This window comes from Bufo bufo, chromosome 6, assembly GCF_905171765.1.
Source record: "Bufo bufo chromosome 6, aBufBuf1.1, whole genome shotgun sequence".
Classification (NCBI taxonomy): Eukaryota; Metazoa; Chordata; class Amphibia; order Anura; family Bufonidae; genus Bufo; species Bufo bufo.
The window spans coordinates 54,658,608-54,673,140 of record NC_053394.1 but is presented as its reverse complement, the minus strand read 5'-3'; the positions used below and the strand labels follow the sequence as shown (position 1 = coordinate 54,673,140).

The following is a 14,533-nucleotide window of genomic DNA, read 5'->3' as shown; positions in this document are numbered from 1 at the left end:
CACTGCATCTTTCTTCACACAAACCTGTATCTGACTGCAAGGACTCATTCAGACGGCCGTAAGCTATCTGCAAAAATGCGGATCCATTTTTTTGCGGATTAGATGCTGACCCATTCACTTCTATGAGGCCCTTTTCTATTCCAGGGTTCCGCAAAACAAATGAAACATGTCCTATACTTAGCCGTGAAAATCGGGACATGGCCCCATTGAAGTCTATGGGTCCGCAAAAATACTGAATGCTTTCCGTTTTTTTTGCGGATCCGCAAAAAAACGGATAGCATTCAGTATTTTTGAGGGCAGCATACGGCCGTCTGAATGAGCCCTAAGACAACTATAAGGAGCAAGACTGATTTTTTTTCAATCCCAGTATCTAAAATTTGACCGAATTTTTTTTTTTTATAAAGACCACCTGAAGCAATTATGTTTAGCCCCAAATGAGTAAAATGTAATCATAGATACAAAATTGCCCTGAAGGTGTTTATTGCCTGAAGTTGGTGTTCTCCATGATATTTCAAGGACAGCAATTGCTTATACACAGCACAACTCACCTGAAACGTCATCTGTCAGTGAAATCCTGACATGTAAAAGCTCATGTGGACTTAGTTTTGAGATATTCAAAGAAGTAAGGTCAATCTCTCTTGATAAACACCCTTTGGCATCCGGCTGGCAAGGAAACAAACAAATATTAAGAAAAGGGTGCAAAAAGGCACAGGCCAAAATGGAAGGGTAATAGTCCTTTTTAAGGCCTATTGCACACGACCGTATGGCTTTTTCAGTGTTTTGCGGTCCGTTTTTCACGGATCCGTTGTTCCGTTTTTTGTTTCCGTTGTGTTTCCGTTTCTGTTCTGTTTTTCCGTTCCGTTTTTCCGTATGGCATATACAGTATACAGTAATTACATAGATAAAATTGGGCTGGGCATAACATTTTCAATAGATGGTTCAGCAAAAAACGGAACGGAAACGGAAGACATACGGATGCATTTCCGTATGTGTTTTTTTTTTTTTGCGGACCCATTGACTTAAATGGAGCCACGGAACATGATTTGCGGGCAATAATAGGACATGTTCTATCTTTAAACGGAACGGAAAAACGGAAACGGAATGCATACGGAGTACATTCCTTTTTTTGCGGGAACCATTGAAATGAATGGTTCTGTATACGGAACGCAAAAAACGTCCAGTAAACGGGGGGGAAAAAACGGTCGTGTGCAGGAGGCCTAACAGAGGGAGTAACAAGTTAAAGTTGAGATTTGTTTGGAGATGAATAAGGGATGCTCAAATACTGGAGTGGACTTTGCTGGAATCTTAATGTCGTATATTTTGATAGTTGGGGTCCCCGCTATTGGGAGAACAGAGGGCCCATTCACTTGCACTCACATTACTATTCTAACTCCCATAGATGTTAAAAGAGAGAGTAGAACACTTGCTTAGCCTACTTTTTCAATCTTCTCTTCACCCTGTGGTGGTCTACAAAACTTTGGGAGGCGTCTGAGTGTTGAATGCATAATAAAAGTATTAAAATGTTTCTCTGCCAGTGAGGTTAGATTATTTTAATTTTTATTCCAACTTACATGCACTCCTATTATCTGTTGGCAATTGCTCACATCTTTAATGTCTTCGTCATGGAGATTCATATATAATGCTTCTATGCCTCTTTTACAGACAATGACCGAAAAAGAACCTGAAACTGGCTTTCCATACGAATAACTGAAATACAGAGGATAACATGAAGAATATTAAGTATGTCGCTGGCTCAGCTGTGATGTACCATAATGTGAAAGGAGTCGAGTGCCCTCAACAGTCAAAGACTCTTATAATGCAAAAATGGCAATAAAACTGTCTCATCAGACTTCTTTAGGCTACAATCACAAGACCGTAGTGTTTTGTGGATCTGCAAAACAGAGATACATGCCCGTATGCATTCTGCAATTTGCGGACCGCATATGGCCGCCGCTACCATAGAATTGCGGACAAGAATAGGACATGCTCTATCCTTTTTTACGGGGCTGCGGAACAGAACTACGAATGCGGACAGCACACTGTGTGCTGTCTACATCTTTTGCGGCCCCAGTGAAATGAATTGCAGACCGGATGCGGACTTATTTATACAGTCGTGTGAATGTAGCCTTATGCTGTAAATTATGAGTTATTGATTGCCTCTCATAAACTACTATAACACGCAGATCAAAAACACAAATAACTATAAAGTGTATAAAGAAAAAAATGCATAAATCTACATAATGCATATGATGGTTGCATACAGTACAAATCTAATGTATAAAGCTGAGTGTATGTGTGTGTGTATGTCCGCTAAAGGAATCCGCACCGTCGCATTTACAATCACGAAATTTGGCACACAGGTACATCAGGTGTCCTGGAGGCCAGGTCTCAGCTCTCTAGCACATATCGTTCCTGAGATATTCCAAAAAAATGCAAATATGTCACATCATATGACCTACATTAGTCAATAGAAGCCTGCAGGTCTTTCTCTTCATATCCCAACTGCCATATGTAACTCCCCAGAGGTGCATTAGTACCTTTTACACCTCTCAACCATCTCTTATGGTTAATATGAAGTCATCCTATGCATTGATTCCCAGGTCCTGTATAATGTGCATGTTCTTTTCTATGCAACTATTTATATTATATGTAATGTGCCTGGTTCACCAGCAGATGGCGGCAACAATGGAAGAGCTACAGGGACAGTCTAGCTTACCCCTTCTAGGGGAGAGGTCATGTCTAGCTTCCCCCTGCTGGGGTAAGGCTGTGTTCCAGCCAGCAGAGCACCTTCAGTTCTGCTGGACACAGAGGCCAAAGCCTGAAGCCTAAGAAGCCAGTAGGAAAAAAGCTCCCTGGATAAAGAAAGCTAGAGACAGACCAGATGACAAAGTTAAGTTGCAGCATACAGCAAAGGAAAAGTTCCTATTTAATCCTGACAGCACAGCAGAGCCGGAGAGTAACTGATGTAGCAGAGCCGAGTGATTATGCCTGCCAGAATTTACGCCAAAGCATGCTGGTGACCAAGATAAAGTTGGAAGATTGTTGCCTGATGAAAGTTAATTCAAGTAAAGCTGTTATCAAGTTCATCACAAGGTCTGGACTCAATTTATTTCTTCATCCCACCAACCAACTAACTACTCCTTTTTATGCTCACAGCCTGGCCTCATTCACATTGCACTGCCACAGTATTCATGCTGGGCCTTTGTGTGGAAGCTTGGCTGTGAGCTGAATTACAACACCCCCAGACCGTGTTCACACCATAGTTAGAGCAGCGGCTAGGACCCTCTGCCGTGCTGAGTGACCGTGACGTGGTGCAGTGATGGGCTCTGATATCTTCCTGACTGGAACATATTGGCGGAAGTCTCAGCTTTTAATACCTGCATGTATGACTCCCCTGTTTAGTCAGTAGCATTTCTTGTTGGTGCAAATCCTCTCTTTGTTTCCTATGTTTATTTACTACATTCTGTGTAGTTTGCTCTTGTGGTGCATGTGGACCGCGTCGACGTCCTCCATTGTATGCATATTTTGCTGGGGTTAGTCGATTATTGCGGTCCACATGCGGTGGGGCTGCTCCTCCATTAAATAGACACGCCACAGTGTCAGGGGCTGAGCAGCTCCTCCAGAATTGCCACTTCATTTCTGTGTTTTTGTCTTGTTAGATTTGGGTGTGTTTGGACACTCTGTTGCACCTGGTAACCTCCATCACATGGTCTGGTATAGGTGTGGCTCACAGCCTGGCCTCATTCACATTGCACTGCCACAGTATTCATGCTGGGCCTTTGTGTGGAAGCTTGGCTGTGAGCTGAATTACAACACCCCCAGACCGTGTTCACACCATAGTTAGAGCAGCGGCTAGGACCCTCTGCCGTGCTGAGTGACCGTGACGTGGTGCAGTGATGGGCTCTGATATCTTCCTGACTGGAACATATTGGCGGAAGTCTCAGCTTTTAATACCTGCATGTATGACTCCCCTGTTTAGTCAGTAGCATTTCTTGTTGGTGCAAATCCTCTCTTTGTTTCCTAAGAATAGGACATGCTCTATCCTTTTTTACGGGGCTGCGGAACAGAACTACGAATGCGGACAGCACACTGTGTGCTGTCTACATCTTTTGCGGCCCCAGTGAAATGAATTGCAGACCGGATGCGGACTTATTTATACAGTCGTGTGAATGTAGCCTTATGCTGTAAATTATGAGTTATTGATTGCCTCTCATAAACTACTATAACACGCAGATCAAAAACACAAATAACTATAAAGTGTATAAAGAAAAAAATGCATAAATCTACATAATGCATATGATGGTTGCATACAGTACAAATCTAATGTATAAAGCTGAGTGTATGTGTGTGTGTATGTCCGCTAAAGGAATCCGCACCGTCGCATTTACAATCACGAAATTTGGCACACAGGTACATCAGGTGTCCTGGAGGCCAGGTCTCAGCTCTCTAGCACATATCGTTCCTGAGATATTCCAAAAAAATGCAAATATGTCACATCATATGACCTACATTAGTCAATAGAAGCCTGCAGGTCTTTCTCTTCATATCCCAACTGCCATATGTAACTCCCCAGAGGTGCATTAGTACCTTTTACACCTCTCAACCATCTCTTATGGTTAATATGAAGTCATCCTATGCATTGATTCCCAGGTCCTGTATAATGTGCATGTTCTTTTCTATGCAACTATTTATATTATATGTAATGTGCCTGGTTCACCAGCAGATGGCGGCAACAATGGAAGAGCTACAGGGACAGTCTAGCTTACCCCTTCTAGGGGAGAGGTCATGTCTAGCTTCCCCCTGCTGGGGTAAGGCTGTGTTCCAGCCAGCAGAGCACCTTCAGTTCTGCTGGACACAGAGGCCAAAGCCTGAAGCCTAAGAAGCCAGTAGGAAAAAAGCTCCCTGGATAAAGAAAGCTAGAGACAGACCAGATGACAAAGTTAAGTTGCAGCATACAGCAAAGGAAAAGTTCCTATTTAATCCTGACAGCACAGCAGAGCCTGAGAGTAACTGATGTAGCAGAGCCGAGTGATTATGCCTGCCAGAATTTACGCCAAAGCATGCTGGTGACCAAGATAAAGTTGGAAGATTGTTGCCTGATGAAAGTTAATTCAAGTAAAGCTGTTATCAAGTTCATCACAAGGTCTGGACTCAATTTATTTCTTCATCCCACCAACCAACTAACTACTCCTTTTTATGCAGCGGATGGCCACGCTTGGGCTTCCCGGATATCCAGGTAGGAGCACTGTGACAAGTGCTACACCACTAAGGGACATTAGGCCCCCCTACACCACTCTGGCTTTCCTACCCTGGGTACCAACCACCATCATTAAAAAGTGGCCCTTCACCCCTATTGCTTTAATGCAACTAGCATCACAACAAAAACTTTCACTTTAAAGGACCCCCGGCCACAACCCCCGTTCGCTGCACATACACATGGTCACATGTCCCTTATCAGCCAATAGAAGCTCGCAGGTCCTTAGTCTCCACATACACACAGTTTTACACCAGGTTTCCATAACAACCCAGCCATTTTTCTTCACTGTTGTAGGTCAGCTTTAAAGGGGCAGGGGGTTGTGAATGACACTGTTAAGGGAGTGGAGTGCTGTGGAGGTCACAGTTCAGGGGGCAGGTAGGGTGGCCATTCAGGCCACCCTCAAAAGATGGACTTAAAAACCCCGCCCCCAGGTCCCGCTAAGCCATGCCCCCGATCCAACAGTGCTGCTGTCTGAGAGTGATCTGCTCAAAAGGACATCCCTGCGTCCGTCCAGGCCCTGTGCCGGACGGAAGACAGGGAGTCTGAAAGCCGGACTGTCCGGCCTAAAACTGAACCTCTGGCCACCCTAGGGGCAGGCTGCTGTCAAGGTCACAGTTAAGGGGATGGTCCGCTATGGAGGTCAGTGTTAAGGGGCAGATTGCTGTAGAGGCCACTGTTAAGGGGGCGGGGTGTTATGGATATCACTGTTAAGGAGATGGGGGACTGTGGAGGTCACTAATAAAGGGGTGGCCGCTGTGGAGGTTACTGTTAAGGGGGCGGGATGCTGTGGAGGTCACTGTTAAAGGGCAGGGAACGGTGGTGGTCACAGTTAAGGGGACGGTCCGCTATGGAGGTCAGTGTTAAGGGGCGAGTGCTGTAGAGGTCACTGTTAAGGGGGTGGGGTGTTGTGGAAGTCACATTTTAAGGGAACGGAGCTCTGTGGAGGTCACTGTTAAAGGGGCGGGTTATTGTGGAAATCAATGTTAACGAGACGGGGTATTGTGGAGTTCACTAATAAAGGGGCGGCCGCTGTGGAGGTCACTGTTAAAGGGGAGGGCACTGTGGATGTTACTGTTAAGGGGGCAGGCCGCTGTGGAGGTCACTGGTAAGGGAGGAGAGGACTGTGGAGGCCACTATTAAAGGGGCAGCGGGGTACTGTGAGGTCACTGTTAAGGGAGCGGGGTATGGTGGCAGTCACTGTTAAAGGGGCAGTCACTGTGGAGGTCTCTGTTAAAGGGGCGGGCCCCTGTGGAGGTCACTGTCAAGGGGGTGGGGTGCTGTGGAACTCTCTGTTAAAGAGGCAGGCTGCTTTAATAGTCAAAGTTAAAGGGGTGGGCTGCTGTGGAGGTCCCATTTTAAGGAGACAGGGCACTGTGGGGGTCAGTGTTAAGGGGTGGGGAGCTGTGGAGGTCACTGTTTTGGGGGCGGGGTGCTGTAGATGTCACTGTTATAGTGGATAGTGTTGATATCTTTTAACGACACACACAAACATTAAATTAAATAGATTAAATATACCCGAGCGAAGTCGGGTCCTTCAGCTAGTAGTCTCATAAACACAATGTGCATGCATTCATCAATTATTGAGATATTGTTTGGATTTTTTATGCAACCATAAGACATAGCTTGATATCTATTTTTATACTTTTTTTTTTATTCAACCTTTCAATCCATTTGTTATTTTAGCTTAAAGGGGGTTTGTCACTTCAGCAAATAGCATTTATTATGTAGAGACATTTAATACAAGGCACTTACTAATGTATTGTTATTCTCCATATTGCCTCCTTTGCTGGCTGTATTAATTTTCCATCACATTATACACTGCTCATTTCCATGGTTATGACTAGAGATGAGCGAATTTCCGCTTATGAAATTCGTTTGCAAATTCGTTCACTGGTAAAAGCAGAATTGCATTATGGATTCCGTTACTACGGACCATAACGCAATTTTATGACGGAATGCATAACAGAATGCCTTTAGAGGTTATTCATTCCATCATATTAGAAGTCTATGGGCTGCATAACGGATCCGTCCCGTTTCCGTTAAGCAGGGGAGTCTATCAGCGGTGGCCGTGCTTGCATACTGTAAAAAAAGTAGTAGCCTATGTGAGCTGGTCCTGGTCACCAGAAAAAAATGCATTTTTTCCTATAGTATGCAAGTACGACCACCACTGATGGATTACAGGGTGGTCGTAACCATGGAAATGAGCAGTGTATAATTTGATTGAAAAACGGATCCAGACAGCAAAGACGGCAATATGGAGAATCACAATATATTAGTAAGTGCCTTGTATTAACTTCCTCTACATAATAAATTCCACTTGTTGAAGTTACAAAACCCCTTTAATTTTTTTCATATGGCCATCTGCATATCTTGGTGTCAGTAAGATTTTTTTCCCCATAAATAATTTATAGTTTTATTGTCTTTTTAATGTGAAGAGCATATTACATATTTGCAGTGTCCTCTACAGGTTCCTCTGCAACAATTCCTTAACCCCTAATGCATTGGGGTCTATGAGAAAAGCAATATTAAAAATAAAAACTATTTAAAGGGTTTCTATCACTTGGTATGACATAATTAGCTGTCAGACACTAGCGATCTGCTAGTGTCTGCTCTGGCCAACCATCCTACTATAATCACTTGTGGGGCAGCGGTTTTGCTAAAAAACTAACTTTTATAAATATGCTAATGAGCCTCTAGGTGCTATGTGGGCGTCATTAGCACCTAGAGGCTCCGTCTACCTTCATACACAGCCGCCGCCCAGCGCGTCCCTCCAGCCCGCCCATGTCCTCCTCCGTGTGACGCAGCGGATGAGTTCTCGCGCATGCGCCGTGCGCGGCTGTATTCGGCGCATTTGAGATCTCAGCTCGGAGCGGTCAGACATTCAATGCGCATGCGCGGCTGTATTCGGCGCATGCGCATTGAATGTCTGACCGCTCCGAGCTGAGATCTCAAATGCGCCGAATACAGCCGCGCACGGCGCATGCGCGAGAACTCATCCGCTGCGTCACATGGAGGAGGACATGGGCGGGCTGGAGGGACGCGCTGGGCGGCGGCTGTGTATGAAGGTAGACGGAGCCTCTAGGTGCTAATGACGCCCACATAGCACCTAGAGGCTCATTAGCATATTTATAAAAGTTAGTTTTTTAGCAAAACCGCTGCCCCACAAGTGATTATAGTAGGATGGTTGGCCAGAGCAGACACTAGCAGATCGCTAGTGTCTGACAGCTAATTATGTCATACCAAGTGATAGAAACCCTTTAATAGTCCCTTATGTGAACTAATAAAAAGTGTAAAAAAAAAAAAGAAAAAAGAAAAAAATAAGGTTTTGCCCGAAATAAAAATTTAAATACATAAACAATAAAAAAAAATACAAAAAATGCCCATACTATTAAAATATAAAAATATTTATCCCATACGACAAACAGTGAGATGGAAAAAAAACAAACAAACAATTTACCGGTTTTTAGTCGCTTCACCTCCCACAATTTTTTTTTAATAAAAATTGGTGAAAAAGTTATAAACACCAGAAAGTACAGATCACCCCACCAAAAATGAGTCCTCACACAGATCCGTACAAAAGTAAAAAAAAAAAAATCAGAATTTAAACACAAGAAAAACTTTACCTATGTTGCATCATTGTAATTGTACTGACCCAGAGAATGAAAGTAACAGGTCAGTTTTATCGCATAGCAAACGATGTGGAAAAAACCCCATAAAACTGTGTTAGAACACTATTTAGCGATAATCTGCTGATATAAAGTGCTGCCAATTACCTGATGAATAAGCGAAATGCTCATTCATCATGTAGTAGGATCATTGGTGCAGACACCTCATCATAGTTTGCCGGCAGCAGATTGTACTTTCTAAACCCACTCTGCTGCCGGCAAAAAATGATTCTGTATGAGGAGGAAAGATGGCATTAGAGATCATACCTCCTCATACTGTAGCAGTCTCCTCCACTGACTATAGCAGTCTCCTGCACTGACGGGCAAGCAATTGACAGGAAGGATGGCCTTCTTCCTGACATTCATCTGCTCTATTGAGCAGTGTAAAGGGGCCTTATGACAACTGTTTATTACCATGCAGAATCTCCACTTGGTTTTCAGATGAACGCACCCTTATTTATATCGTGTTTGATATAGCCCTCTGTCCTGGAAGAGCAAAACCTGGCATCATAATAGGGGCCCCCTCTCTTCTATGTACACCAACTTTTGGAGCTATAATTCAGATATAAGTAATAACAAAGAGAAGAAATCCAGTGGCATTATCCGATAAAGGCTTGTCTTTTATTCATTCCATCACATACAGTGCACATAGGGATGGATAGAACAGCCAACATGCGGCCTACGGCTGTTTCGCATCTCTCAACACTTTCTCAAGGCTTCTCCTTACGGACAAGTGAGTAGTGCCGACCTGTGTTTTCTTTAAATGGACCGCGCTGCTCCAGGACAAAGCTGAAAAATCCTCCCTTCCAGATCTCACAGGGATTTCATGGACATGGGTAAGCAGTCAGTTCACTCGGATTCACCTTTCCTCTAGGGAACCTTTTGAGAAATCAAGGTGCCGCCAATAGTGAAGTACAATCACAAAAGTTCCAACTGCAAGGTTTTATTATACTCACAAGATGGATATGGTAACAAGCAGTATACACAAATCATTCACCCGACCCGGGTTTCGCTTTAGGAAGCTTCGTCAGGGGTAGACGAAGCTTCCTAAAGCGAAACCTGGGTCGGGTGAATGATTTGTGTATACTGCTTGTTACCATATCCATCTTGTGAGTATAATAAAACCTTGCAGTTGGAACTTTTGTGATTGTACTTCACTATTGGCGGCACCTTGATTTCTCAAAAGGTTCCCTAGAGGAAAGGTGAATCCGAGTGAACTGACTGCTTACCCATGTCCATGAAATCCCTGTGAGATCTGGAAGGGAGGATTTTTCAGCTTTGTCCTGGAGCAGCGCGGTCCATTTAAAGAAAACGCATCTATAGATGTGAACATTACCCACTTCACTACTGGAACTCGCGACGCACCAAAAGAAAGGCAACGTACTAAAGGCTGTTTTTTATATTTTATTTGCATTGTTAGTGCCGACCTGTGTGCCTTTTTTTTTTTTTTAACTATATTTCCAATATAGCTACAATAATATATGAACATTGGACAACTACCTTCCACATGCTTTCACGTTAAAGGATGTATCCATCAGAGATACACTGCCTGGAAAGTCAGTCTTAACACTGAATCTTTTAAGAACTAAAAGGAAAAAAATGGAGCATCATTGCATATAATTTACATGCAAAGTCAAACATATCCAAATTACAAAGAGGCATAATGATCAATGGAACTGCAACTTGGCTCTGTGAGTCTTCACCCCACCTCCTTCCCACCCCAAAATGTCTACTTCTAATCTAATTACATAGATATATATAACTATATATCTCTATTAACAGAGGAGAAGGAAATTGGGGGTGGAAGGGGGGGTTATGTACCATAATGCTATTAATTAGTAGACTCACTGGGGCTGTGTGTGAGGGACTATTTTTTACACAGGGCATAAAGAGAGGAGAAGAGGTTATTAGGAGCTGACTGCAAAAGCACTCCTGAGAGATGCAGGTAATTGGTGGTTGCAGGTAATTGGTGGTTGCATGGGAGGAGCTGCTGCCACCCACAGAAAGTGAGGATGCTAGAGCTGCAGTGACGTCATAAAGAAGTTAAAAAGAGTGAAAAATATACTGGAAAGCAGTTCATGGGATAACACTTTTAGCTGTGCTGATAAATAGCATGTACTCTAAAAATCCATCCTAACCAAGTGATCATTACACAGGTGCACAACACATTACAAGACATACAATCTGTGATAACTTTGCTGTAACTATAATTCATCTGAACCTTTATACTGCATGATCTGGTTAATTATTGCCCTCTGCAGCTGCATAGCAAGATGCATTTCTCTCAGAAGCAGAGGGTTTCTCCCTTCTGTGAAATCTTCCAGCACTGTACCGCTATGACGTTCTTTCCCTTACTTCTGACTGATGTTTTTTTTTCTTTTTTTTTTAGCTCCGGGAGCTCATAGAACAGATAAGGAGGGTAAAATCACACTTACAGAAATGCAGGACCCTCCTATGATGTTCAGAAGCAGTGTAGACGTAGTTATTTAATCAGACTCAAGATCTCAGCCAGCTCTGACATGCCTCACTTTCTTTTAACTGTCTACTATGTCTCTACTAGGGACAGATTTTGCCTGACAAAGGGCAGTGGACTCCAATTTAGGTGGCTATGACTTTACAGCATTTTTCTCAGGTGGATACAGACATTGTTTTTTAAATGAAATGATTTAGAAATTAGCTAGTTACACCATTCTCTATTCAATGAAAGTAAAAACTACACTCTACACAAATTAAGCAGATACTTACCATATTCAGATACATGAAATGTAGTTGTGTGTCTGTTGGGTACATTTATGGTGTATTCTCCTAGTGGTAGCTCATTTGCCAAAGGAAAAGTTAAATCTGCAATCCCTTGGTATGGGGAGACATCCAACCATTGCCCAATCCGATTATTATTTGGATCCTGTAGTAAATGGTCACATTTTGAATGAATAAAGCCATGTACAGTATTAAGGCATGTTAGTGTGCTGTACTTCATAGAAGGTAAAGTGAGCTCATTTTTCAGGTTTCTCATTAATTCCAGTGCCTTACTTAGATAAATAGTGATGAAGAGTAGAGTTGAGCGAACCCGAACTGTAAAGTTCGGGTTCGTACCAAACTTTAGGTTTTTCGGCACCCGGACCCGAACATTTACGTAAAAGTTTGTGTTCGGGTTCGGTGTTCGGCGCTTTCTTGGCGCTTTTTGAAAGGCTGCACAGCAGCCAATCAACAAGCGTCATACTACTTGCCCCAAAAGGCCATCACAGCCATGCCTACTATTGGCATGGCTGTGGTTGGCCAACTGCAGCATGTGACCCAGGTTCTATTTAAGATGGAGTCACGTAGCGCCGCCCGTCACTCTGCTCGGATTAGTGTAGGGATAGACTGCAGCTGCTGTGAGGGAGAGATCAGGGAGAAATCTTATGAAGAACTGCTTTTTTACTCTACAGCAAATGTGTTTTGTGGGTGCAGTGCACAATTTTTTTAAGCCTGCCCTGAGCCAACTACTGCTGAAAACGAACTTTTTTTTACTTCAGTTTGTCAATATCAATACATAATCGGCAGCCATTTTATGCAACGATAGTGCACCAGCACAGAATATCTGCATGTCTGCAAGTCCAGAAATACAGCTTTTTGCTTACTGGGGTTACAAAAAAACTTTTTTTCATATAGTGCACATCTAGGATTAGACGTGCATAAGTGAGTGTCACATTTAGGCCAGAAATACAGCTTTTTGCTTACTGGGGTTAAAAAAAAACCCATATGTTTCATATAGTGCACATCTGGGATTAGACGTGCATAAGTGAGTGTCACATTTAGGCCAGAAATACAGCTTTTTGCTTACTGGGGTGAAAAAAAACCCATCTGTTTCATACATGGGTGTAGGAACCCCCAAAAATCTGGGGGGGACAGCATTTTTGCTCGCCGGGTATATTCTTATTCAGTAAACTGCGAGTTGTTTATATCGTTAAATTTTAAGTGTGTGTGTGTGTGAAAAATCTCACAACAAAAAAATATGCAAAAGTAACAGTTCTTTGTTTATCAAGTCACAGAAATTAACCAAACATTTGGCATATATTTCAGTTATTCCGGGTACTTTCTCTGGCACCCCCCTCCCCCCCTTCCCGCCGAAACAATAATCTCCCCTTATATATAATTTACTTACAGTTCTGAAGACTCAGGGGTGCTGGCTGGCTTGGCCTCAGGGGTGCTGGCTGGCTTGGCCGGGCAGAAGGAGTGTGGGAGACTGTGAGGCCTTTTTCTCCAAGCTGCTCCAGATCAGTGCTCTGGGCAGCTGGGCTCCGGGCTGGAAGTGGGCACAATAAGAAAAAAATATTTTTCATTACACCTCAGGTCAGACCCCCAATCAGACCCCCAATGTTAATCAGACCTCAGCTAACAGCGCCAATAAGATCCCCAATATTAATAAGACCTCAGATCACACCTCAGCTCAGACCCCAATATGAATGAACCCCAATCAGACCTCAGATAAGAGCCCCATGCCTCTCATCAGCCCCCCAGTGCCTCTCATCAGCCCCCCCAGCGCCTCTCATCAGCCCCCCAGCTCCTCTCATCAGCCAGTAATAACAGCCCCCCCAATCATGTGCCAGTAATAACAGCCCCCCCAATCATGTGCCAGTAATAACAGCCCCCCCCAATCATGTGCCAGTAATAACAGCCCCCCCCCAATCATGTGCCAGTAATAACAGCCCCCCAATCATGTGCTAGTAATAACAGCCCCCCAATCATGTGCCAGTAATAACAGCCCCCCCAATCATGTGCCAGTAATAACAGCCCCCCCAATCATGTGCCAGTAATAACAGGGCCCCCCCATTATGTTCCAGTAATAACAGGACCCCCCCATCATGTGCCAGTAATAACAGCCCCCCCCATTATGTGTCAGTAATAACAGGGCCCCCCCCATTATGTGCCAGTAATAGCAGGGCCACCCCCCCATTATGTGCCAGTAATAACAGGGCCCGGCCCCCCCAATCATGTTCCAGTAAAACTAAGTATTGTATATATTTAAAAAAAAATTCACACTTATATTTACCTCTTTGGAGCAATGCCGTTGCAGGCCTCTTCCGGCCTGTGTCCCACGGTGTATGGCCCAGGCGGCGCGATGAGCCGGGCGGCAAGGAAAGGGACACCACTCCCCTGCTCCTCCGCACAGCCTTCTGTTTGCATCGTTGTCCTGAGGACGGCGATACAAACAGATTACTATGGAGATGAGCGCTTCCACAATGGAAGCGCTCATCTCAGTGTCCCGCAGCCGTCGCACACATTGCCCCGCTGCCGCTGGGGGGGATTTCACCATACCTGCCCCACCCCGCATTATTTCCTGGGGGGGATCTGTCCCCCCCGATTCCTACGCCCATGGTTTCATATAGTGCACATCTAGGATTAGACGTGCATAAGTGAGTGTCACATTTAGGCCAGAAATACAGCTTTTTGCTTACTGGGGTGAAAAAACCCTCTAAAATACTGCACATCTGGGATTAGACATGCATAAGTGACTGTGAAATTTAGGCCACAAATACGGCTTTCTCATACTGGGGCATACTGGGGTGAAAAAAAACCATCTGTTCCATATAGTGCACATCTAGGATTAGACGTGCATAAGTGAGTGTCA

At 44.0% G+C, this 14,533-nt stretch overlaps 1 protein-coding gene across 1 annotated transcript in view; it reads right to left on the bottom strand.

Moving 5' to 3' along the window:
• The window catches only part of LOC121004850 (alpha-2-macroglobulin-like protein 1), a 151,100-nt gene that overhangs the window by 113,158 nt on the left and 23,409 nt on the right, over window positions 1–14,533 (bottom strand). The window contains exons 7-10 of the mRNA XM_040437241.1: window positions 11,668–11,824; window positions 10,423–10,507; window positions 1,572–1,707; window positions 549–663 (exon numbers count right to left, since the gene is read on the bottom strand). Of these exons, the coding sequence (XP_040293175.1) occupies window positions 549–663; window positions 1,572–1,707; window positions 10,423–10,507; window positions 11,668–11,824 (493 nt within the window). The remainder of the gene's footprint in view (window positions 1–548; window positions 664–1,571; window positions 1,708–10,422; window positions 10,508–11,667; window positions 11,825–14,533) is intronic.